This window comes from Neofelis nebulosa, chromosome 5 (genome assembly GCF_028018385.1).
Source record: "Neofelis nebulosa isolate mNeoNeb1 chromosome 5, mNeoNeb1.pri, whole genome shotgun sequence".
Classification (NCBI taxonomy): Eukaryota; Metazoa; Chordata; class Mammalia; order Carnivora; family Felidae; genus Neofelis; species Neofelis nebulosa.
Window position 1 is genome coordinate 25,497,206 of NC_080786.1, and position 26,955 is coordinate 25,524,160.

General features: G+C 45.8%; 1 protein-coding gene across 2 annotated transcripts in view; it reads right to left on the bottom strand.

Moving 5' to 3' along the window:
* Window positions 1-3,975: 3,975 nt before the first annotated feature.
* GALNT15 (polypeptide N-acetylgalactosaminyltransferase 15) overlaps window positions 3,976-26,955 on the bottom strand; it is a 47,357-nt gene continuing 24,377 nt past the window's right edge. For both annotated transcript variants that reach the window (XM_058729816.1, XM_058729817.1), the window contains exons 4-10: window positions 20,680-20,847; window positions 18,801-18,918; window positions 16,924-17,118; window positions 14,292-14,423; window positions 13,803-13,907; window positions 8,484-8,627; window positions 3,976-6,022 (exon numbers count right to left, since the gene is read on the bottom strand). In XM_058729816.1, coding sequence (XP_058585799.1) covers window positions 5,876-6,022; window positions 8,484-8,627; window positions 13,803-13,907; window positions 14,292-14,423; window positions 16,924-17,118; window positions 18,801-18,918; window positions 20,680-20,847 — 1,009 coding nt within the window. In that variant the 3' untranslated portion in view covers window positions 3,976-5,875. The remainder of the gene's footprint in view (window positions 6,023-8,483; window positions 8,628-13,802; window positions 13,908-14,291; window positions 14,424-16,923; window positions 17,119-18,800; window positions 18,919-20,679; window positions 20,848-26,955) is intronic.

Genomic DNA, 26,955 nt, shown 5'->3' on the forward strand with positions numbered 1-26,955 from the left:
ACAACGAAGGCCCCTGGAATCTGTAGGTCCCCGGAAGAAAGAAGGCTATGGGCTGAATGTCAATGTTTTATGTTTTTATTAAGAAAAAAAAAAAAGATTTATTTGTTCCTATTTCTTTCTAAAAAGGATTGAGGTCTGCTTACAGTGGGAACATATGCTGTATATTGTTTTCCCCTTTTGTTTTTCTTTGCTCTTTTGTTATTTATAGTACAGAAATATTTTACTTTTACATTTTTCAAGCATACTCACAATTTCTTTGGTAATATTTTTCTGTTTTTTGAAATCTATAATTTATCTCCTTCTGCAGCTGGGTCAAAAACTCTTTTCCAGGGGGGTGGCAGAGTATGGTTATGCACCAAGTCTGGTTTTCTTTTTTTTTTTTTATTTATTTATTTATTTTTGACAGAGAGTGAAGGAGAGAATGAGTGGGGAAGGGGCAGAAAGAGAGGGAGACACAGAATCCGAAGCAGGCTCCAGGCTCTGAGCTGTCAGCACAGAGCCCAATGCTGAGCTCAAACTCATGAACCTCGAGATCATGACCTGAGCTGAAGTCAGACGCTCAACCAACTGAACCACCCAGGCGCCCTGAGCCAAGTCTGTGTTTGTAAGTAAAATTTGATTGGGACACAGCCATACTCACGTGTTTATTGTTGTCTGTGGCTGCTTTTGTGCTACAGTGGCGGATGTGAGTAGTTGTGATAGACCGTAGGCCCCGCAACGCCAAAAATATACTGTCTAGCCCTGTAGAGGCAAAGTTTGCTGACCCCTACTCTAGTTCACAATCTAATATAATTTTAACACGTTATCTTGTCTCATTGAATTTATCCTTATTGACACGGTGTGGTGGCCAGACTTATATTGGTTCTTCTCTATACTGATGTTTCCCCACTTCCCCTGAGCGTCCAGTCTCACTGGTATCTATCCAACCTGCAAAGGCCGCTGTCTTTCCTCTCTGTCCCAGACGGGTTTCTCAGCCCTGTTCCTTCCCATCCTCCAACACGGCACACATGTCAGTATGTAAGTCTTGGCTAAAAGTTTCAGGTGAAAATAAGGAAACATGTTTATATTGAGGACTAATCACCTAACTCCGAAAATCCCTCTGGCAACCCCTCCTGCCCCCACTGGAAATCCCTCCTGGATCATCTTGCTCTTCAGGACTTTACCATATCATTTGGCCCATCTCTTCCTCAATACCCCCTCGTATCTGGATCCCCCTCATTTTATCATGGAGAACAATCACGCTCTCCACTCCTATCTTACTAGTATGCCTGCACATCCTCTAACGCTGGTATGCACCAGTTATTGGAAAATAACTAGAATATGAAAGAGAGCATTTTGTGTGTATGTGTGAGATTCAGGAGGAACCTGGGCCTCCCTAGGCTTTAGGCTCCTACAAGGAGGAATACCAGTTAGTGGAATACTTGTGGCCTCTCTCTATGCCTCAGTCATTTTCCCCTAGGGATGAAGGATGTCTACCATTATTGATATGTTTGGGATAAGGACTGAGAATGTTGCCCCTTCCTCAGTCCCTCCCTCCTGAGACACAGCTGCCTAGAGGTCCATACCCCGGTCTTGCAGCTCAGTGGGATAAGCTCAGCTCAAGGGAGTGGGGCATCTGGTACATGGGGTAAGATTACTAAAAAAGAGTGGAATTGATGAAGGGCACCTGGGTTGCTCAGCTGGTTAAGCATCCGACTCTTGGTTTTAGCTCAGGTCATGATCTCACAGTTCTTGAGATCGAGCCCCATGTCGGGCCCTGTGCTGGCAAAGCAGAGCCTGCTTGGCATTCTCTCTCCCTCTCTGGGCCCCTCCCCACTTGTGCTCTCTCTCTCTCTCTGTCTCTCAAAATAAATTAATTAACTTTTTAAAAAAGAGTGGAATTGATAAACAGAGTAACTCCTGCAGATGGAAGCTTTTGGAGGGTCAGGCCATGTATCTTAAGGTGGGTTTTCCCATTAAGAGACACTGAAATAAGGATTTGAGTGTAAGCAGTCTACCTGCACCAGTAGGGAGTGGGAAGGAGATGTGGCCCATTAAAGATGTATTATAAAGCCAGCTACCACTGTGGGTGATTAGAGTAATCCCACAGTAAGCTCTAGGAAATGGTATGGAATTTACACCTCAGAGTTATCCTACTGTAGAGGATGAGGGAGCTGAGGCATCTATACTCCCAGCAGTCATTGATTGAGGACCGGTCCCTGGGGATGACTTTCTGGCCTGCCCCACATCATAAAGCAGCCTTCTTCAGCTTTTAGGAAAAACCCTCAGGCAAAGAAATGCAGATACTGACAGTTGGAAGTTCTTCAGGGGCTCCCTGAAGCTGTAAGGCCAGAGGGAGGTGGGAGGGACCAGAATACTCTATGTCACTACCAGAGACTCTGATGTTGAAGGGTGGATTTGGCATCTCATCTCCTTAGTTGTGCTTTATCTTTATTGTGCAACTCAAGGATTGAGGGAATCAAATTTCGGGCTTTGGCAGAATTTGTTTACTGATCATCTAATCTTATGACTATTAGATGTGGCTAGTTTTCAGAGGTCACAGGTCCCGGCCCATCTCCCAAGGGTCCCCTACAGCTGCCTGTCTGTAGGTCTTCTGTAGATAGGGCTACCTGCCTGCCAGACCGCAGCTGTCTCCTCAAGACAAGGGCTGTATTCCCATGACTAGCAGCCACACTTCCAGCAGCACCAATCATCCCATGTCCACGTGAAGTGGCATTTCTACTCCTTCCTATCCTGGAGTCTTCCAGGAGAGAAGTGAGGGCTGAGAAGAGCTGAAAAACGGAGCAACTAATTGATGTGATCCGTGCTCCAAAAATCCTTTGGAGAAACCAATAGTGTTCATTCCATCAAGATTAGTCAGTTGTACTTGGTAATGGAAGGGCATAGAGGGCCAGATGGAGGAAAGGGAGAGTCAGAGAAAAGCTGCCACAGGAGCATGGATGCTGTAAAAACAGCTTTGATCAGAGATGAGAAAAAGAGAAGCTGAAGGCAAGATAAGGAAAGCAAGGAAATCACAACATAACCATGGACCAAACAGCAAGAACAACAAAAAAAGTAAAGAACTCTCCTGGTCAAAAGAGCAGAACTAGTAGACAGAATGAGAAGGAGGAAAAGTATCGAGGGGAGAAAGGAAAAGGAATTACATTGAACAAGGTGTATTGTCCTACATCATATAGGATCAAACCATCCTGCCATGTGGATTCAAAAAAAGATCTGTGAGAAATAAAGAATAGTTCAAGAACTGGTCCAATGAGGACTCTCCTAGTTCCAAGTAACAACAGAAGACTACTGGAAATGTTTAAATGTTTGCTACTCAGAGAGTGGTCCACAGATCAGCATCAGCATCCCCTGGGAGCTCATTAGGAATATAGAATCTCAGGCCCCACCCTAGACCTACCAAATCAGAATCTGCATACAATCCCTAGCTGATTTGTGAGCACAGTGAAATTTGAGGCCTGCTGGATTAAATCAAAATATTAAGAGATGTCTCATGGACTCTGAGGACAAGGATCTAGCAAGACCCTGAGAACAAACTGGAACCAGCAACTTGGATACTATCAAGATATTCCATCTATCTCTTGCTTCTCCTTCTGAACAATAAAGTCCAATCATAAAAGTGAAGATCAAACTCTTGGGAATCAAATCTTCCAATTGTCAGTTTTCTCTACTTTTAAAATGATCATTGTGGATAAAATCAAACCAGAATCCACAGAGAACAGAATTTGAACACTTGGTTACACTGTGTGGAGAAGGTTGAATTTCTATTAGAACTAAATAGAGACATCTGTTTTGTTTAAATTAAGGATCTGTAAGTATCAGCCAGGGACCAAGTTGACAGCCATTTCTATAATAAAGCAATAAATCATGGGGATGGTTAAGGAAGCAAGGAACCCCACATTCTCACTTTGTTCAACCAATTAAGCAATAAGCCATCTGGGTCCTTTTGTTAATTACTGTCAAACACAACTCACACAATTGAATTCTGCCTTTTATTTAATTATATTAATTTATTCCAGCAACTTCAAACACAATGCCAATAATTAAGTTCATTTAAAAAAATAGAGGTCTTGTTTAATTTTTATTTTGCAACTATTAGTACCATTTACAAGGTTGACATCTGAGAATGTTTAGCTCCATCTCAGTCTCAGGATGTTAGGGGAATTTGCTTTAAATATAATCATGTCTGAAGGAAGAAGACAGTGTCCAAAATCTCTTCTCTCAATGGGATGATGAATCTATCCAGATCAGCACTATCCAAATAAAACTTTGCAGTGATAGAATGTTCTATATCTGTGCTCTCCAATACAGTAGCCACTAGGCACAGGAAGCTATTGAGCACTAGAGATGTGACCAATACAACTGAGGAACTGAGTTTTAATTTTTTTTTTAATTCTAATGAACTTACATTTAAACAGCCACGTGCAGCTAATGGCTACCGTAGACAGCACAGGTCTGGAGCGTATTCTAAGGAGGGAGAAGTGCAGCAGGCCATTGACTTAAGCTGGTAGAAAAAAATATGTTAATTATGATAGGCCTTGTTTAGAAACCCTCACTTCCTACCTACTTTTTCTTATTTGAAATGCACTGAGTTCTGAGACAGCCCAGAGGAGATCAGTATCTTCAAAGGGAGGTTTCCTAGCTGACCATGTGAAGAGTAAACTCCACCTGGAGGAGAAATGGGCATAAATGGTGTCTTCTTAACAGCAGAACCAACCCCACTCCACAGCTCTTTATGGACAAACTAGGTAGGCCAGGTCACAGCCAGGAGAGCCTTTCAGCTCTTGCTAGCACTGGCTCTGCTCTAGCAGACGCACGCTCTTCCCACAGTTGTGGACATTCAACCTGCAGGCACATTTGGGGGACTGAGGCTCAGAGATGGCCACATCAGCCCTAACGAACATTAACTCCCAACTCTGGTTCCTCTCATGTGAATTTGGGCTCAGATGCTGGCATTCCCCTACTGTGGAGGTTTGCCTCTTTGCAGAGGTTGCTATTTCTGATCCAGTCCATGCAAACCCTGTAACAGGGCATCAGGAGAGCTTCTCCACTGTATACACCTTGTTATTGGGAATGCTTAGTCTGAGCTGACCCAACGCCAATGACTAATGAGAAATACATTGCATGAGATTCTGGTTGGGGTTAACCAAGCTAGAGAAGGGCTAGGGCAGGGTGAATGGAGGTAGAAAGTCAGGAGGAAATTCTCATTTACATGAAAACCTCCTATTCCAGGTGTGCTGACTCTTTCCAGCTGCCAGGCTGAGCTGGAGAATTGGGTCAAAGCTTTTCCATCTTCTCTTCAACCCCGTTCTTTGCTCAGTGGCTTCCCTTCCTTCTTCTGAGCTATGGCTCAACCAGTGAACATGGAATTTGTCCTAATGAACTTAATCCAAAGTTTTGGGGATGTCAGGCCTTTACACCCTTCTCACACTTTAACTTTCATGGTTGGCTACACAGATAGTTCAAGGTAAGGCCATTTGCAAAAATATTATCAACCGGATGTATGTATCCTGGAGGTGTTGCCCAAGACGGTCCATGCCTCTCCTTTGTCAGAGATAAAAGCAATTCTCAAGTGCACGATGGAAAACAAAATAAAACAAACATCAATCTTCTGTACTACGTAATGACCATCATCCAGTGATAAAGACAATGAGACAATGAATCCTTTTTTTTTTTTTTTTTCTAAAACAGCCAACAGTCAATGCAATAAGGGGCGAGAAGGAAAGACTTTCTATACTCATTCATGGAGTTTTCTTCTCTACTATCACCAGGAGCGCAAACACAAAAGGGTCAGCTTCATGAAATATATATGCTCTTTTAGTTCCCTTGGGGATGAACTGTAATGGCTAAACTTCTCTTTTCCCTTTGACACAGGCATTCATCGTTCATCCACAGTGTAGACGTTGTCAAATCGCCACAGCTGGCTGGCTTTTCCATCACACTGGCGCAGGTACAAATCTTTGCTGTTTTCCTGCACCACAGCTTCCATGCATTTCCCAGAAAGAATGTGAACAATCATTCCATTCTGAAAAAACAGAAAAGACAAGGGAAAAAAGTCATTTCCCTGTAATCAGTAGGCAAAGAAGGATATTTCTAAGATTTGTGTTAATCATTACGAGAATTACAGAGGTGGTGTGAACTCGCCTAGTAAAGAACTGCATTATGTTGGTTAGTGTAAAAATAATTTAGGTAAATATATATAATATAAATATATTATGAATATAAATATCATTTGAAACCTTGAGATCATTAATTCAATTACTTTATTGAGATTGTATAATTGTGCCATTTCTTAGTTCTGTTTAGTAACATGCCAGTGTATAGAGCATGTTCAGTCTTTATACCATATTGGTGAAATTCATTGTTATCACTGTGCTTGTACCTTTCTGCTTTCAAAATGATTTAGTTTGATCTCTGCCCACTGTGACTCCTGCAATTTAGTACTGTTGCCACCACGTCGCAGTAGAGAGTAAAAGCTCAAGGATACACTGAGGGCCCAAGGCAGCCATGTTTCAAAGACTATAGCTGCCTCCTGCTCAAAGTCCACCAGACTTAATACTGAATCTAGCCATCCCTTCTTCAACAAAAAATTGATTTCTTTATGAAAAGTTAAACATTTTAACCAACAATGCCGATAATGTCCATTTGTTTATGTACTTTTGAGATAGAATTCACATACCATAATATTTACTCCTTTAAAGTATACAACTTGATGGCTTTTAGTATATTCACAGAGTATATGCAACCATCACTGTAAAAAGAAACCCACTATCATTAGCAATCACTTCCTGTCCCTCCCTTCCAGCCACTGGAAATCACTAATTTGCTTTCTATATTTATGAATTTGTTTATTCTGGACATTTCCTAGAAAGGTAGTCATATAATAGATAGCCTTTTGTGATTGACTTCTTTCACTTTGTATGATATCTTCAAGGGTCATCCATGTTGTAGCATACATGTTACCTAATTTTTTTTCTTTGTATTGTAGTAAAAATAGATAAGATAAAACTTACCATTGTAACCGTTTTTTTTTTTTTTTTTTTTAACATTTATTTATTTTTGAGACAGAGAGAGACAGAGCATGAATGGGGGAGGGGCAGAGAGAGAGGGAGACACAGAATCCAAAACAGGCTCCAGGCTCTGAGCTGTCAGCACAGAGCCCAATGCGGGGCTTGAACTCACAGACTGTGAGATCATGACCTGAGCTGAAGTCGGACGCTTAACCGACTGAGCCACCCAGGCGCCCCCATTGTAACCATTTTAAAGGGTAAAGTTCAGTAGTATTAAGTATATTCGCATTGTTGTGAAACATATATTCAGGACTTTTTCATCTTTCAAAACTGAAAGTCTATTATTTATTAACCAACTCTCCTCTCCCCCCATTCCCTGGTCAACACTATTTACTTTCTGTTTCTATGAATTTGACTATTTTAGATACCTTATTTAGGTGGAATCTTTCAGAATTTGTCCTTTTGTGACACATTTATTTCACTTAGTGTGATGTCCTCAAGGTTCATCCATGTTGTAGCATGTGAACCTTTTAAGGCTGAATAGTATTCCATTATACACACACACACACACACACACACATACATACATACACATACATATACATACATACATACCACATTTTATTTATCTATTCACCCATCGCTGAATGTTTGGGTTGCTTCTACCTCTTGGCTATTGTAAATAGTGCTACTATGAACAGTAGCTGAATGATAATACTTTTTTAATGTTTACTTATTCTTAGAGAGAGAGAGAGAGAGCACGAGCGGGGTAGGGGCAGAGAGAGAAGGAGACAGAGGACCCAAAGCAGACTCTGCACTGACAGCACAGACCCTGATGTGGGGCTTTAACTCATGAGCCATGAGATCATGACCTGAGCAGAAATCGGATGCTTAGCCGACTGAGCCACCCATGTGCCCCATAATACTTTTTTAAAGTCTTAGGTTTTAATGCCTGAAATATATTGGGTATATCTTACTCACTAATCTTGTACTTATTATTTTAACATGCTGTTTCTAAGATGTATCTTATCCACAGGACTTGGTTAGAATGATCCAAGACGTCTTTGAGCATGTATGGGCCCTAAGTCTTAGGTTCACTTGTCACCAAGTAGAGAAGGAAGGGCCTTTCTGTTGCTCCTAAACCACACCACTGAGGTAGTTGGCTGCTTCTGTAACATGCTCCCTGGTCTTACTGGTGACCTGAGCTAATAAACTTCAAAAAGGGACCGTCTCTTCTCTCTGCCACGATCATGGTCAGAGCTTTACAGAGACATGGCAAATGAGTACACTTTAAGATGCTTGTGGTCCAACTTTGCTACAGTGTTGGCTTTACTTCCTCCTGAGGCCTTAATGCCAGGTCACTAAGTTCAACAATAGGGGCTCTGACCTGTATGGTACTATCTGACCCCTTAGAAGACCCTGGGCCACAGTCCCAGCTAGAGGCACTGCTGAGCCCTTCCTGGACAGATTACTTACCTCTTGGAAGTCCCAGTGCTGTTGATGGATAGCAGGCCCTTCCTCGGTGCAGTTCTGAAGAGTCACCTGCTCTTGCCTGATGTCAAGACACAGGTGCTGTGGGCTGCCAAAGTGTATCTCCTTCCTGCCGGTGTGCTTCAGGTGCTGGGACAGAGGGGATGTTTGTTAACACAGCTAGGAGACCTTCTCCAAAGCTGGAGATGAAAGAAGGGGAGTTCACAATGGGGCTGACGTCAAGTGGCAATCTTTAGATTCTCTTAGGGTCAGCCAACACCGTATCTCATAGCCGAATCCACACGTGCAATGCCAGACTGGACCAAGCCTCTGAAATCTGCACGTGCCAGCTGCTGTCGCATTCATATTTCTACACTGTGGCATGTTTCTCCATTAGCGTCTCTTACTGCATCATGGTGAGGCCATAAAAGAGTGCCGTGTGTTGTGTGAGTGCACTACCGCAAGAGCAGATGAGGAGCACTTCTGAGGCCCAAGGGATCTCTTTCTGGAGAGAGCTGACCTGGCCTGTCACCTGGCCCAAAACAAATTGTCTGTTGCATCTGATGACTCTCACTCATGGTCATTTTTTTCCTCCAGTGTTTTATACGATTCGATTGTGCATATCTTTGCAGGGGGGCTCTCACTGTAGGAAGCCTGTGTGCCCTGGCCGGAGAGCACGCTCTGACAAAACCAATTTCTGTTTATTCCTGCCAAGTGCAACCTGAGTGGATCTTATATTAATTTTGCGGTTGGGAGGCAGTGTTGGCCTCAGTGATCTGCGCATTCACATGGGGCCTCGTGCTTAGAAGGGGTTAGTGTTCTTGGTTTAATGTATTTGGTTTAATGCTCTCCTGTTACTATCTTGAAATCCTTTTTGTTTTTGGTTTTGGTTTTGTTTTGTTTTGTTTTTTGAGATAAGGCACAAGTGAAAGAAGGGCAGAGAGAGAGGAAAAAGAGAGAGAGAGAAAGGCAGGGCTCACCTGATGTGGGGCTCAAACCCACGAACTGTGAAATCATAACCTGAGCCAAAGTTAGATGCTTAACCAATTGAGCCACCCAGGCGCCCTATCTTGAAATTCTTTTTTTTTTTTTTTTAATGTTTATTATATTTGAGAGAGAGTGTGAGCAAGGGAGGGGCAGAGAGAGAGACGACACAGAATCCGAGGCAGGCTCCAGGCTCTGAGCTGTCAGCACAGAGCCCCACGTGGGCCTCTGACTAATGAACTGTGAGATCATGACCTGAGCCAAAGTCAGATGCTTAACCAACTGAGCCACCCAGGTGCCCCAAGATGTTACACAGTTTTGAAATTCTTAATAATTGTTGAACTGTGGGCTCCACATTTTCACTTTGCGCTGGGCCCCAAAATTAGATAGCCATTCCCGCTTGAGGATTCTCACACCACACAATTCATATAAATTTGAATCCTACACCCATATTAGATGCAGACTTGTGGTTAAAAAAATTTTTAAGAGTGATTTTTTCCTATACAAAGACCCTGTGGAGACAGACAAGCTTCCTTGTCACCTTCCTGTGGCAGTGGGTGGATTTTTCTAGTCAAACTTTTCACAGGTAAGTTACTCTTTGAAGGTCAAAGCTGGCTTTCTATGGCATCTCATTTCCAACTTCTCATCTGTCAAAGGCTGCAAGTAGGCTCTCACTGACTACTGCATGTAGCTAATGGCTCATGTATCCTGAGGCAGGATAGGTTGGCCAATGCCCTGTGGCTCTATTTTCAGATGCCTCTTGATTTGTGGCCCCTGGAGATTTCCCTTTGTTACAAATTCACTTACTTATGTGTTTCTTCTTAATTTTTTATCTGGCATATCTAGGTGCTTTTAGGAAAAGGGCTTTCAGCTTATCCAGCTCACAATTTTGCTAGATATAGAGGTCCTTGCTAGTCCCCTCCTCCCCACCAAGAATCAGAAAACCCACAAAGGCGAACATTCTGTTCGCATGCCTGAGACTGCATTATTCCCGGTTGCAGAGGAGGAAACCAAGACTTGGAGGGTTTAAGAAGCCTCTGATGTCATACAGCTAGAAAGTGGTGAGCTCTTGCCACCATATTACACTGCTTCCTCACTTAGCACTTTATATCTGTATCCTTCTCCCCTGTGCCAGGTGTGAGTGCCTTTTGCTGTGTTCCGGAACACTGGTAAAGGGCAAAGTGGAAAGAGGCCACATGGGTCCTAAGAACCTGCTTCCCCATATGCCCTCCAGATGCAGGACTCCCTGCCCCCAGCCCAGCCCCCTCCCCACCCCCCACCTCCAGGATCCCAGAACCTGCTTTGCCAAGCCTGGCCTCACCGGTCCTCCCTCCAAGACATATTCTGGCATTTGCCCCCAGGCTCTCAGGGCCTCATCTGACTCATTTGATCAATATCTCTAGCAACTCGTACTTTGTTGCTTATTTTTAACACAGGCCTTTGGGATATGACACCTTAATGCAAAGGCCCCTGTCACAGGCTAAAAGAGATTTGGGGGCGGACTAGGCCTTTCTAGGTTCACCCAAGTTGTGAAAAGAAGTGGACCCACCGACCCTCAGCCAGCATCTCTGAGCCTTCCCACCACCTCGGGGAGTTATTCTGTGATGGCAAATTTGAAGAGAAGCTTAGCCTAAGATACAAAGAGATCTTCCTGATAAACAAGGGGTCTTCATGGATGCTGGAATGACCCTGCTGCATCGAGAGCCTTTCTCTGACTCAATTACCTTCTTCTCTTCTCAGACACTTGAGGGCGTAAAATATACCAATCCCTGGGGTGCTGCAGGAGGAAATATGGTTCTATCCTTTCACTCATTCCTTTAGCTTCTGGGAATTATGAACTAGGGATTTTAGAGCACCAGGGACCATAGGGGGCTTCATGGGAATCTATTCACCCTGGAAATTGTTAAAATTTTGTGCAGCTGTGCTTATATGTGGGTTTTTTGTTTGTTTGTTTGTTTGTTTGTTTGTTTTTTTCTGGGAAAGGGTCCTTAGAATTTATTACCTTCTTAAATGAACGATGTGACCTGTAATAAAGAGTCTAACTCCTTGTCTAATGTCTGGTCTCTTAGCATTCAAGCTCCACTCCTTCACCTTATATCCTTGCTCTACTTCTGGGCAAGCTCTTAAGAAAGCCCCGTGCTTTCTTCTTTGGTGCTGGTGGGAAGTTCAATCCAGGTAAGCCCAGCCAGAGCTTGGGAACCCTCACCTGACCAACCGCCCCCCAACCACATAAGAGCCAAAGTCAGCCGCCCCTTCTTGCTGTCTTGCTGCCTTGCTTGTCTTGCTCGCTTGGGAGCCTGTCCTGCTCCACTAGGAAGTCTCATTAGGTGAATAATGATGCTTTCCATTCTCTGTTGTTGCATGTGGGGAGTCATCAGTTTCAATATCTGAACCAAATTTGGGGTCAGGGGTTGATCTTGCCCCCACAAGGCAACCACTAGATACAACCTAAAAAGATGAGGGGCGCCTGGGTGGCGCAGTCGGTTAAGCGTCCGACTTCAGCCAGGTCACGATCTCGCGGTCCGTGAGTTCGAGCCCCGCGTCAGGCTCTGGGCTGATGGCTCGGAGCCTGGAGCCTGTTTCCGATTCTGTGTCTCCCTCTCTCTCTGCCCCTCCCCCGTTCATGCTGTGTCTCTCTCTGTCCAAAAATAAATAAAAAACGTTGAAAAAAAAAAATTAAAAAAAAAATAAAAAGATGAGGAAGCACAGGGAGGGATGGAGGGCCCTACTAGGCCTTCCTAGGCCTACACTTTAACCAGGTGCCACCTGGATTTCTTGATGTCAGTTTCAAATAGTCTGTCCTGTGGTGAACCATCTATATCCAAGAACAGGAACCTTGGCTCAAGGAAGGGCCTCCCCCTGTGGGCAGGGTGCCTGTCAGGCATGTTCAGCATCTCTCTTCGGCTGCCCTTTGGGCCATTAGCTTTTTCTGTCACCAGGGCAGCCCCATCCATCTTGGGTACTGACAGGTCTGGCCACACTGCAGAGTGGGGCCTCGGGGAAAGTCGTGCAGTTTGTCTTCATTGCTGCATCTCGGTCCTTCCCCAGCAGTCATCAGAGCCCTTTCTCCTGGGGAGAGGCCCCATCAGCCCTGGCATCCCAGTACAGCTTATGTGCTGTTCCCCAGAGGTATTTGTACTCTCCGCTTTCCATCTGACTGTGGAATGAAAGACTTTCTCCTTGTGGAAGGAATCCCATGGACCAAATTGCTCTGTGCCTGGGAAATCTTCTGAATGACGCCAGTGCTCTGCAGCTTGGAGGCAGGGACCCCATCTGTGTGGAAGCCCTACTCTAGCAAGTGCAGCAGATGGTTGGCCAAGGCCACGAGGCCTATCTGCTCCAAATCCAGCCCTCCTTCTCTGCTTCACACACACACACACACACACACACACACACACACACACACGCGTGCATATGCAGAGACACCCACACAGACAGACAGATATATGCACAGAGACACAGATAGACATGCACACACCAGGCCTCTGTTGTGCAGTAAAGATCCCCCTCTGTGAACTCTGGCTCCCATAGAGCCCCGTTAAATCCTGGAAAGCCACAACATATCTGCGTGGGAGGACTCGGAATCAGAGGACAGAGACAAGACTGTAACCACAAGTTGTGGGTTGGAGGCACCACTGTAAGTGGGGAACACACTCTGGGGTCCCCTTCCCTCCTCAGTGCTTCTGTGCCTACAGCGCCCACTTGGATGACCCATATTACCCCATCTCTGGTTCTAGCTGGCTGAGGATCTCTGGCTGGTCCAGATGTTTCAAGTGGTGCCCTGATAGAAATGTGTGTCAATTTCTTTGACCTCTGATTAGAGATTTTTAATTTAAATAGGGAGGTTTTCCACAAACTCCGGATTTCCAATGTCTTTTAAATTTGGGGGCTAATCTCATAATACTGGACCCACTTACAAAAGAGAAAACATGTGTTGAGGCTGGGGGACGGGCATAGCTGTCCTTTCTGATGGGCACGTGCTCCTCAGGCATAGCAGCCTCCACCCAGCTCACTGTGCTCATCCCTGCCTGACCCTGGGGATATCTGAGTTTGCAACCCCTGGGTCAGTCACTCTCTGAGCCTCAGTTTCCTCATCTGTTAGATGAAAGCATTGGCTAGATAGTCTCTATTTGCTTCAGGCTCAGATGCTTGTATTCTCTGATGATGGCCCATGTCTGTGATTGTGCCTGGGGGCGGCGTGGGCAGAGCTGGGATGGGTCATTGTGGTGGGGGACATGGCACCACTGAAAGGAGGTGCCCCAAAGGGAAGTGAGGAGCATCCCAGGAAAAACCATTCTTAGGTCTTGCCCGGATGTTACCCTGAGAACTCTGACTACCCACCTGTTGCTGCCGGCTGTCACTGCAAGGAGCTAGCATCATGGTGCAGCCCAGGATGTCCCCTTCTTCCTGGCAGTCAACACAGAAGCCAAGTCCGGTGTTGTGGAGCTGAAAGTGGACATCCATATGGAAGTGAATCCCGCCCTCCCCTGTTAAGACACCCTCCATCAGGCGCTAGTCCTCCTCTCCTCCTTCCCTGCAGTGTAGCTCACGGTTCCAGGTTCAGGCCACAGAAATAAGCAAGGTCAAGCTAAAGCCTCTAATCCCAATGGACAGGAGGCAGGCCACATCTGTCATGATGAAAGGACCTGAAACAGGTTTTGGGGCAACCCAGTCACCTCCCTCAGGGTAGGCATGGAAGCCTCCGAGGCTCCCCTGACCTCTGGACTGTGTGGCCAGGGTCATGGACAAACATCTGAGTATCCAGTTTCTGTATTGGGAGGCTGCCCATCCCCTCCCCTTCCTCCTCATCTTCCCGGGGGCATGCCTTGCCTTTCCAGAGAACCTGGGCCTGCACTCAGATGGGTAAAGCTCAGGGTAGATGTTGGCCAGAAACCAGTGGAACGTCCGACAACCCAGTCTCCTTTGCAGCTGCAGGCGTTCTGTGCAGTCTGGCTTCTCAGCCTGATGGAGGAGAAAGACACGGGCACTGAGATGGGGGAAGGCCAACTGTTCACCACAATTCACACGTGGGGGAGGGACAGAGGTAGCTGGGAAGAAGCTGAAGGATTGGGACAGGGTGAGGGGACCAAGGCCACAGTTCCCTAGGGCTGTAGCCAGGTGGGGAAAGTCATGTGTTGGGGAAAGAAGTTTAGAAGGGAAAGAGTAGGATGGTCCTCCCTACAGAGAGCTGTGGAACCAGCAGTGTGGTTGTGAGAGCACTCCCTCCCCAATCCTTCACATCTTCAGTCTACAAAGACCATTATACCTGTGCTTTAAGGACTTTTTGTGGAAGCTGGCAAAATGGCAGGGCTTTGCACCTAGGCTGGTGTGCTGCAGCACCATAATGAGCCATATGGAGGCAGGAACTGACCCAAAGGCAACTGAGATGAAATAAGCTAGGAAATTGTGGGGTGGGATGGGGGCAAGGCAAGTTTACTTTTCTTCTCCTCCTAGTGCCCAATTTCCTCCATTACCATTAATAAATCATTCCTTTGGGCTACTCTATCCCCTTTCCTTGAGATTCTCCTTTATAATACAATTGTCCTGGGATGGATATCAGGTAAGTCCTTAACACTCGAGTATAAATTTATACATTTGGCTATATTGATAAGATACAAGGAAACCTACCTATACATTTAGTATTAAATCCTGGATATCCTGAGGGAAGACAGTGGTGCTAAGGAGGGGTAGGAAGGGCCAAAAATAAAAACAAAAAAGAGAGATCATATTTCCTGGGGTAAGGAGAGGAAAGGAGAGGGGGCTGGAACAAGAAGTCCATGTCAGAGTTCCAGTTTGATGGCCTTTAGTCTGGCAATTAAACACTGGGCTAACAGGCTGAATGAAGTGATTTCGCTTTTTCCATCTTTTACTCCTCAGATATAAATGGTGTGGATCTGCCATACTGACATGCTCTCGGTGTGCTTCCCAGACTATGATCCCCTGAGCACCTGGCTCAGAAATGCCCACGGAACTTGTTAAAAATGCAGGTTCCTAGGCCCTATACCAGAGTGATTCAGTAGGTTGGGCCAGCAACCCTGGAAGCTGCATTTTGACCATTTCTCCTGCTGAGTTTTCTCCACAGAAAGTTTGGGATCAACTTCTCTAAGGCAGGGATGTCTTGTTTATTCAGCACACCTGCCTACCATTAAACCAAAGACATCTATTACTCTTTAAGGAAATTAGTGTAAGATTTTTATGGTTTCTTGGCTTTCTTAGTGTTCGTTTGAGACCTCACCAGTCATTCTGCAGGGCTGGACTTTGCTACCAAAGCAGGAACATTCCTTCATGAATTTTCCATCACCTTCACCTTTCTCAGTGGTCAAACAAAGTGGCAAATCTCTTCAGCCTTTTGTTTGATCTCAAATGAGGGGCATATGCTGACAATGAACTTTCCCTTCTGTACAACCAAACTTGACAGGGGAAAAACAAGAGAATGTTAACTCCTCCAACAGTGAAACCCTGACCTTGTCTTTTGGGTGCCTATAATTTCTGTATCTCAAAATCCATGTGAGGGTTTGGATAGAAGGATAGAAATTGTAGAGCAAAATTAATTTTTAGCTACTTAAATTTAAACTAAGAGCATAAAGTTAACGTCTCCAACCTTCAGGGAGGCAGTGATATTATTAAAATCTTAACATCGATGTCAGCCATAGGACATTTCCAAAACATGAATTAAGAGGAATGTCCCCCCCCACCCAAAAAAAAGCCAGAAAAACAAATGTCTTCTCATTTACCAGTAGGAGGTGCCATTGTCCTTGTGAAAGTGATCAGATGACCAGATGACGGGGAGATTTGTGGATCAGAGAATGGAGCACACCCAGCAGTGTGGGCAGGCTGGTGAGGGACTTATGGGAGTTGTCCCAAGACCTTTGTGGGTCACGGAAATCTTATCTTCGGAGCCCCCACTCCCAGCCTAGGAAACAGTAATGGGAACCCACGTCTCATGCTGAATAGTATTTATGTGCCAGTTCCACGAGAATTGGGCTACGTGGCAGTTGAAGATGTGCTGTTTGTGGACATTAATGAAATGTTTAAAATTTTAAAATTTTTGTGGCTTGTTTTGGATCTTTTATGTTTATATTTATATTTCTATTTGTTTCATGTCTTGGATAATTCCACAGTTTGAGTGCTTTGCTCAGGAGGAAAGGGCGCTCTGAGACCCGTCACTGCTTATTCCCTGCCCAGTCTGCCCTCTGGCCCCACGATAAAGGATCGCAGCCCATAGATGTCCCACAGACCTCAGGGGGCTCCAGGCCAAGACCAGCCGTGACGCTGTGTGGAGATGCTTGGGACAGACAGGCAGCTCTGCCAGGGGGCCACTTGAGAAGGGGCAACTTAAGGGAAGCACAAGCCAGAAGCTTTTGTTTTCCCCACCAGGTTGGACAGAGAGGCACTCCTTGGCCCAGCCTCCTGCTGGTGGCCTGTGCTGGGCCCAGAGACCCCTGCCAGGATCTCTCCTTACCTGGCTCAAGGAGAAGGCCTCTGGGCTGTGCCTGTAGAAGGTTTCTTTGAATGAGCCCAGCCAGGTCTCGGCGATGCGAACTTTGTTCCGCAGAGTGGCCTCCTGATCACGGGGGGACTGGGCTTCCTGGTTTTGATAGATGTGCCCCACCCGAGAACAGGGAAGGATTTCAACAGAGCCACCACAGAGCCAGGCCTGCCATAAAAGGAGAAAATAAACATCTGAACACAACTCCAAGGACATGGAGTTAGGGATCCTGACAGGGGCTGGAAAAATGCACAGGAAATCACGAACACAAAATGGTGAAGAGAACGATAGTCCTCGGGGTGCCTCAGAGTTTCCAGATCTGGTAGTTCCGGGCAGGCGAGTGACAGTGCGGGAAGAATGGGTGCGGTTGTCCCGGGACAGAGCCAGTGGAGTAAGGGAGCCGCATCCATGCAATACTGGAACGGGCCCTTTCCCAAAAGCACATGGACACATTTGGCACCTTTAGAGATATAGCTGTGTGGATTAGCACCCCTGTTCCCCAAAGCTGCTTCCTCAGGGAAAAGGGGTCCCTGGTGGTCAGAGAGTTCTCCAGTAAAATTCATTTGAAAGGAAGCCTTTCATTTCATCCTGGGGATCAAGAGGAAAGCGAAAACATTTCTAGCAAAAGGCAGCATGTGGACTGAAACACACCAAAAACAGAGTTCCCAAACTCTGGGCCATGGTACCCCTGGGGGTGCCCCATCAACCTCAAAGGGCCGTGCGGGATATTTTAAATGCTTGAGAAAAACACGGTGACATCTATTGGGTGTTCTGCAAACTACAAGCTTGAGATAATTCATGATTTCCACATTAGATGGCTGTATTTTCGATAATGTACACCTTTACGGGGTTGAGTTTTCAGTGGTTGCTGTGATGAAAAAGCCAGTCTCGTGTTCAAATCGACATGGAACAGGAAATGAAGGTGATGGTGTCTGGTCTGATTCCAAGGCTTGAGAAGTTGTGCAGTGCCCAACACTAAATTTAGGCACTAAATTTTTAGTGCAAATACTTATTTTTTGGAACTATAGTAGTTCCCCCTTATCCATGGGGGACATGTTTCAAGACCCCCGGCAGATGCCTGAAATCACGGATAGTTCTGGACCCTATATACACTATGTTTTTTCTTATACCATACATACATACATACCCGTGATAAAGTTTAATAAATAAATGAAGCACAGTAAGAGATTAACAATAACTAATAATACAATAGAACAATATCATGATATACTGTAATAAAAGTTATGTGAATGTGGTTTCTCTCTCTCTCAAAATATCATCTTATATTGTACCCACTCTTCTTCATGTGGTGATGGGAGATAATAAAATGCCTACGTGATGAGATGGAGTAAGGGAATGACAAGGCATTGTGACCTAGGGTTAGGCTACTACCCGTCTGATGATACCTCAGAAGGAGGATCATCTGCTTCTGGACCAAGGTGGACCATGGGCAACTGAATCTGTGGACGAGGCAGGACCAGTGAGCTCAATGCACAGAACTGTTTGGCATTTGTTTTGGCCTATGGGTGCCATGAATAACGCCTGAGATGCCAAGGGTGCTGTGAACACAGAATGTACGGGAACCCCTGTGCTACAGTGTAGACGGCTGATATGATGCCCTTTCCTATGCACAGGTTGGATAGCTGGTTTCAAGAGGGAGGCTGGGGGCACAATCAGAATAGGGCATGAGAGACGTGGGAAGGGAAAGAAACACACTACATTTCATGACTCGATACATTGCCTGCAGCTTTATCCCTGACCAGGGGCATTTCTAATGGCTGCGTCTCAGCTGGGACCTCACATACTACTCCACAGAACCCATCTGGCTCCTCCCTTGGTCCAGAACATACCTTGAGAGACAGTTCGAGGTTTTCACCACCCCGCAGTGACATGAGAGGGTCATATGCACCAGTATTTTGGAAGTAATGTCTGTCCATGGCCACAACACCACTGGGCACCACAGGGCTCCTAGGCAGAGAGAAGACAGGAACAGACTGCAGTTCAGAACCTCAAGTATATTGGGAAGTCTTACCATGTGGGAGCTCCAGTGGCCGAGAGAGTGGACTCTGGGCCCAGATAGACCTCAGTGCTTTTAATTGCAAGACTAGAGCCAAGCAACCAGGTCAAAAATCCCAGTATTCTTTTTTTTTTTTTAAGATTCATTTGTTCTTGAGAGAGAGTGTGTGAGCAGGGGAGGTGCAGAGAGAGGCAGGGAGAGAAGATCTGAAGCAGGTTCTGTGCTGACAGCAGCAAGCCCAATGCGGGGCTCAAACTGCAGATGGAGGGCGACTGCCCGGGGGTAAACACCACATGATCCCTTGTCCCACGGGCCCTTCTTACAATGTGACATTGATATTGCTTCCCCCTGAGAGGTGGGATCTAGTCTTCTTCCTTCCCATGAACCTGGATGGGCCTGCGATTATGTTGGAAGTGACCCTGGGTGACTTCTGAGGTTTGGTTATAGAACGGGATACATACTCTGAAACATTATACTGACTGAAAGAAGCCAGACACAAAAGGTCACATATCCTATGATTCCATTTATATGAAACATCCAGAACAGATCAATCCATAGAGACAGACAGTGGCTTGATGGTTGCCAGGCACTGGGGGGAGGAGAGGGTGGGAAACACCACTTAATAGGTATGGGATTTTACTGTAAAGTGATGGAGATGTTTTGGAACTAGATAGAGGTGGTGGTCGCACAACATTGTGAATGTGCTACCCGCTGCTGAATTGTTCATTTTTAAACGGCTCATTTGTGTTACGTGAAATTCACGGCAGTAAATTGTTCTTTTAAAGGGGGAGAGGGATACAGCTTGTTTCACCTGGGCCTCTTGAGTGGGATACTTAGTCTTAGAACCCAGTGCCATGGTGTGGCCAGCCCCACGTGCAGTGACCTCAGGGAGAGCGGGTGAAGTTCCCACTGAGGTCCCCCTCATAGCCAGCATGAACCTTCAGACATTCAAGGAGCCTCACGGGGATTCCAGCCCCACCCCCATGGCCCCTTGAGCCATTTCCTGCTATTCTAGTCTAGTGCATGGTCCTGCTGAGGCCCCAGATACCACGGAGCAGAGACACCCAACCCTGATGCTTCCTTTCATAATTCATGACACACAGAATCTGTGAGCTTAAAAAAACGGTTGTTGTTTTACAGTGAAGTTTGGGTGGTTTGTTACAGAACAGAAGATATCTAGAACATCTTCTTAAATAGAATAATTGTCCCAAACCCAAACACACCCAAAAACCAAAGCAAGCAAGCGACCATAAAATTTGATATATTTTGAGAGTTACGGTGTCTTAGCATTCACCTGGCTGAATTCTTCCTTTTTAGCAAGAAACTACTTGAGGTCAGGGAAATTCCAGTGTTACCTGGAGAAGTAGAGTTAGCTCAAGATCCCAGCTCAGGTTCTCTCACTGCCCCACACAGAGGCATCCACTGACGCTCCCTGGAGGAACTTAAGCTGGACCCCATTCCCATAAGAATATAACACTAATAACACCAAGTGTTGCGCTCGGCACTCACTCCATGGTTTTCATGCAGGAACTCTTTTATTTAGCCTTCCCAACAACCCCTTTGCCCTCAATTCACTGATAAGGAAACTGAGGCACAGAGTAAGCAACTTGCTAGGAAACTGGTGGGGCTGGGATTAGATCCCAGGCAGTTTGGCTGCTGAGTCCACCCTGAGGAAGCAGAGGTATAAAGCAGGCTATGTGACAGAACCTCACCTGATGGGGCTGATGGGGGACCGGAGGGCCTTCCTGTCTCGCTCTGGCAAAGGCTCCCAGTGGAAATCCAGCTTCCAGTCCAACACCCCACGCTGCAGGTCCTTGGAAGGGTAATACTGCAAAGTCTTCCAGTCAATCACGTCTATGACTGGAGACACCACCCGGCTCCTGGAAAGCATTGTGGAATCAAATAAGGGATACAAACCATTCACTTACTGGAGGTTAGAAAGATGATCTACACTTGCACTGCCCAGTATGGGAGCCAGTGGCCACAATATGGTCTGGGTTGAGGTGTGGTGTAAGGGTCAAATACACACTGGATTTAGAAGACTTAGTATGAAAAAAAGATGTAAAAATCTCAGTAATTTTTCCATTCATCGCATGTTGAAATAATAACATTTTGGATATATTGGGTTTGCTAAAATGTATTATTAAAATTAACTTCATCTGTTTCTTTTTGTTTTGTAATGTGACTATTAGAAATGTTTAAATTAGGGGCGCCTGGGTGGCGCAGTCGGTTAAGCGTCCGACTTCAGCCAGGTCACGATCTCGCGGTCCGTGAGTTCGAGCCCCGCGTCAGGCTCTGGGCTGATGGCTCGGAGCCTGGAGCCTGTTTCCGATTCTGTGTCTCCCTCTCTCTCTGCCCCTCCCCCGTTCATGCTTTGTCTCTCTCTGTCCCAAAAATAAATAAAAAACGTTGAAAAAAAAAATTAAAAAAAAAAAAAAAAAAAGAAATGTTTAAATTATATACATGGCTCATTATATTTCTGTTAGTACTGTTCTAGAAAATATGTTTTTGCATGAGGAGCTGGGAGCTCATTTCATTAAATAGCATGCCTGCCTCTTTTTTTTATTTAAAAACATTTTTTTAAATGTTTATTTATTTTTGAAGGAGAGAGAGACAGAGTGTGAGTAGGGGAGGGGCAGAGAGAGAGAGAGAGAGAGAGAGAGAGAGAGAATCTAAAGCAGGCTCCAGGCCCTGAGCTGTCAGCACAGAGCCTGAAGTGGGGCTTGAATTCACAAACCGCGAGATCGTGACCTGAGCCGAAGTTGGATGCTCAACCGACAAAGCCACCCAGGCGCCCCCCTGCCTCTTTCTTTTTTCACAAACCTCTGTTGATAACACCGAAAGACAGGAGAATGGGGTTCTAGGCTCAGCTCTGCCACTAATGGGCTGTGTGATCTTGAGACAGCTGCCATACCTCTCCGGGCCTTGGTTTCCTCCTTTGTAAAGTGGGAGGTTGAACCACGTCCCACAAATACCTTTCTCAGCAGTAACACTCTAGGACTATGGCTATTGACTTCTTTTGGGGTCTTTTTCCCTTTGAAAAGTGTAGACTCCTCTTCAGAAAAATAATCATAGGCACATATCCAAAGTATTATGCATAATTTCAGAAGGTTCATGGGCCCCTGCTCTAGGGTCTGTTTCTTGTTCCTGTATTATACAACTTGATTGGCTTGAGGAATCAGGTTTGCCAAGCCCCAGACGTGTCCCTGATGTTAATGCAAGTGTATGTGGGCACATGGTGTCTACAAGCAAATGGCGGTCCTGCGTCTAGACTTATTTGCTTGTTCATTTACTGATGGCTGTTGGTGACGGTATTTTATCCTTTTGTGTGATTGTTGTTTGTTTTGTTCTGCTTGCAACAGCCTGGGATATGACCTCAGGGAGGGTAATGTGGGAAACTGGTACAGGTCAGAAGCTTGTTTTTTTATCTCAAATATAATTTATTGCCAAGTTGGCTAACATACAGTGTATACAGAGTGCTGTTGCTTTTGGGGGTAGGTTCTGTGGTTCATCGCTTACATACAACTTCACATTGTAACTAGACAGGTGACCACTCCGGTGGTGTGCCAGGAGCTGATCTCCACCTAGCCAATATCTCAGTCGCATTGTTTTCTGTTTTGTCACAGGTTTTCTCTCATGGCTGTTACTTTTTTTTTTTTTTAATTTGAGACAAAGAGAGAGAGCATGAGTGGGGAGAGGGCCAGAGGGAGAAAGAGAAAACCTTAAGCAGGCTCCACATTCAGCGTGGAACCTGATGTGGGGCTTGATCTCATAACCTTGGGATCATACAAAATCAAGAGTCGCGTTCAACTGACTAAGTCACCCAGGTGCCCCCAATGACTATCAGTTCTAAAATCTATGCCAGGAAATAGATCAGTCCTGAACTCGGGGGTGGCTGGGAGGTGCCACTCTAAGAGAAGAGAGATTCCTGGCAGGAGAGATGCCAGCCACGCTGTGTTTTACACTTCTATTGATGTCCATCTCTGTTCCTTCCATCTTGGAGACGGCCAGGACTAGGGTAGCCCAGGCTACATGGAGAGGGCCAGGCTGGTCTTGGGACTCAATTATCTGTCCTCAAGTGACTGACATTGGCATAAGAAGTCATGGGGTTTATATTTAGAGCAAGGACTCTGATATGGTTTTCCTGCCCTTTTCACATTGTTGCCTCTGGAAGGGAAGGGAAACTTAATCCCTCTGGGTCTCCACTATTTCTGGCATCCTGAATTGACCAAAGAAAACTGAGAGGCAAGATCAAGGAAGAAAGGAGGACACCCAACCCCCCCCCCCCACCCCAAGTCCCCACTTAGGGCGGAGTGAACTGAGCAGATGGAATGGATTTGGCTCCGGGCAAAGCATTTTGTGGAATTTCAGAATCGAGAGCCCGGGAAGCCGTGTGGCTGAATCCTGAAGAATCCCCTCAAATTTGTGCCGTCTTAGTAATCATAACAGGACAAGAAAGGAAATTGCATCCGAGCATCCATACAGCTTGCTGGTCCTAGATCTTCGAGCTGTGTCCTTCCTGACAAAGGTGTACATTACTTTTGACCAGAAAATGGGAACTCTGGAATTTATCGAATTTCTCTTTTTGCTCTGTCTTGCTGGAACCTCAGAGTCTATGCGAAGCTCGCTGTTAATAACCGTATCACCCCTCATATCCAACGCTACCTTTTCCTGTCTGAAATCTCCTTTTGCTTCTATCTTGACCAGACACTTAGGTGATTATTCACGAACCTCTCTAAGTGCCTTTTGGGTAGAGATTAAGAGGATAGCAGCTGCTTGACCACGGCTGAATTAGGGAGTGACTGTAGTCTAGTGACTCAAAACTGGTGATTTAAAAAACCCAAACAGTCTTATATTTAGCTTTGGGTTTTGCACCTACAGATGTGTCTGGTGTTCTTGGAATACGCTCAACGCAACATGGCAGAGCTGCCTTGTTTGACTTGGAAGGAGCTCAAAGTGTCTGCTTATGCCATCATTCTCTCTTTCAAATTGAGCTTTAACTCTCAGGCAAGTGCAAGGCTGATTCTCTCGTAAGCCTCTCTAAGTTCCAGGTCAGGCGATTGGGTTTCACAAGACACACAGAGGTAGGAGAGCTATCAGCCAACACTGGTTGACTGTTGACTGTAATACATGAGGTCGGCTTAACTGGGGTTTCAACCTTACCAACCAAACCTAGTTTATTTGTAAGCCCTAGTTTATCTCATCCTTCTGTATTATTCCTGTGCTTCAGTGTCCCTCTGGGTCTATGACAACTACAGTCATTTTGGAAGTTCACCCAGATTCTCGGTGTTGGGGAAATTATCAAGGCTCTAAATTCTCTCGCCCCAGAGCTCTTGCTTCTCAAGGGTGACCCCAGGACTGCCGCGGCTGGCTTTTTCAGACTCTGTCATGCTGAGGGGTGTGGAGTAGGATGAGGGCTGGAGAATTTCCCAGGGGCGTGAGACCAAAAGGAGGCTGATCCCTTTGTGGGCTGGAGGCATCTTGGGCCCCTGCTGCTCCTCAGCGTGCACGCGCATGCGCGCGCACACACACACACACACCACTTTTACACAGGATTCCTCAGACTGCTTTCCATCATTTCACCTCTTGCAGGGCAGAGTGGTTCTTGCTTCTCCCCACTGAGCAGGCCCAGCCCTGGCTAAGCACTAGGTGACCTTAAGAACTAGGTATCTCGGGGCGCCTGGGTGGCTCAGTCGGTTAAGCGTCTGACTTCAGCTCAGGTCATGATCTCACAGTCCATGAGTTCGAGACCCGCGTCAGGCTCTGTGCTGACAGCTCGGAGCCTGGTGTCTGCTTCAGATTCTCTGTCTCCCTCTCTCTGACCCTCCTCCGTTCATGTTCTGTCTCTGTCTTGAAAATGAAAAAATATCAAAAAAAAAATTTTTTTTAAATAATAAAAAAAAAAGAACTAGGTGTCTCTAAGATAGAGGACCAGACCCAATTTAAGTGGAAAACAACTTAACCTCTGGAGCCAGCATCGCCCCTCAGGGGGTGTTGTCTTTGAGCACTTCACTAAGGACTGCCCCCTTCCCACTGGAAACCTTCATTTGTCTAGGGCCATGACTCTCACTCCATGGCTTGGGTACTAGAGCTGGCAGTTAGCACATGGCAGTTGACCGCTACCCTTGATCTTCACCTTTGTTGCTTTACATGGAAACCAACCACCAATCAGCACCTTTAATTCTGCTCTACAAAAACTGCTCTTTGAGTAACTCCGTCTGGGGCTGCTATGTACAGTTATGTGGGCTGTGCACTGCCCAAACTTAGAGAATGCCTCAAATACTGACGTTGGAAATTTGCATACCTATTTCTAAAATTTCTGGCAGTTATCATTAAGGTATGTTGTTCTACAAAATGAATGTATTATGACACATGTTCTGAGGAATGGGAGTAAAGGGTAATGAAGAAAGGAATCCTGTTACCAGTTCATACAAAGTTGCCATATGGCTCTCCATAGACCTGTTCTGTGGGCAGGGACAGAGAACCAGGGCTAGGAACCAGGCCTTGAACCCTCTGACCAGGTTGATGAGGAAGTTATGGCTCTTTGAAATAGTTGATTTATGGCTTGTTACACTGTTACTCATCATCCCACTCCACCTTTTCTTTTTTTTTAATTTTTTTTTTCAATGTTTTTTATTTATTTTTGGGACAGAGAGAGACAGAGCATGAACGGGGGAGGGGCAGAGAGAGAGGGAGACACAGAATCGGAAACAGGCTCCAGGCTCCGAGCCATCAGCCCAGAGCCTGACGCGGGGCTCGAACTCACGGACCACGAGATCGTGACCTGGCTGAAGTCGGACGCTTAACAGACTGCGCCACCCAGGCGCCCCACCACTCCACCTTTTTAATGAAAGTTCTTAAAGACCTTTTCTTACCTTCTGCACAGTGGGTCCTCACCTGGTGACAGAATGCCTCTTGCCATGAACCTCAGCTGGGGACCTTTCCTCTCTCAAAGAGCAGCAGCTATTAGGAACTGTGCCCACTGGCTTCTATGGCTTTGCTTTACACGAGGTCAGTGGCCGCAGGAGGCCAGAAGAACACTTGAGCAAAGTTGCCATGGGAGTAAAACAAACCTTAAAAGGGGACCCAGCTGCAGGTTTCAGAGTATCACTGTGTGCAGTGGAGAGAGATGAGAAATCAGACCCAAGAGAGGTAGCTTTTCTTTCAGACCCTCACCTGCAAAGGCCTTCAAGGTGAACACTAGGTCCCAGAGCAAATAGGGTGCACAGGAAGCTGTGAATGAGGTGGGGGGTCACAAAAAGATGGTCAAACCACAGAAGGGAGGGGACATGATGAGGAAGCCAAGCCAGAATGGGTCCGGGACCAGAGGCTGTGTGTGTGTGTGTGTGTGTGTGTACACACGTGTGCAAGAGAGAGAGAGAGAGAGAGAGAAACAGACAGAGAGAAGGAGGGAGAATGAGAGAATGAGAGAGAAGGAGATGGGGAGAAGTTTGATAAAGAGAAGAAGGGAAGAGCCCAGGAAATTAAAATTTCATGGACCCACCTCTTCACTGTGGAAGGTTTCTCAGGGAGACCCATTTTATTTCTAGCTGAGGACACTGAGGTATTGCCAAGTCTTCCTCACTCAGCCTAGAGTGAGAAATCTCCAGATCTGTGAAAATGGCACCAATGTGAGAAGCAGACATGAGGGGCTTGTTCTAATCAATGTTTTAACACGTGTCTCACAACCAGGGTGGGGGTGGGTATGACCAAATGTTACTCCCTGATCAGCTTCTCCAATTCTTTTTTTTTTTTAATAGAGTTTATTTATTTATTTATTTTGAGAGAGAGAGCAAGAAAAGGAGGGGGAGAGAGAGAGGGAGAGAGAGAGAATCCCAAGCAGACTCTGCACTGTCAGCACAGAGCCCGATATGGGGCTCAAACTCACACACCATGAGATCACAAACCAGAGTCAGACGCTTAACTGACTGAGTCATCAGGTACCGCTCTCCAATTCTTAAAATAATTCCTAGACAACAAAAAGAGCA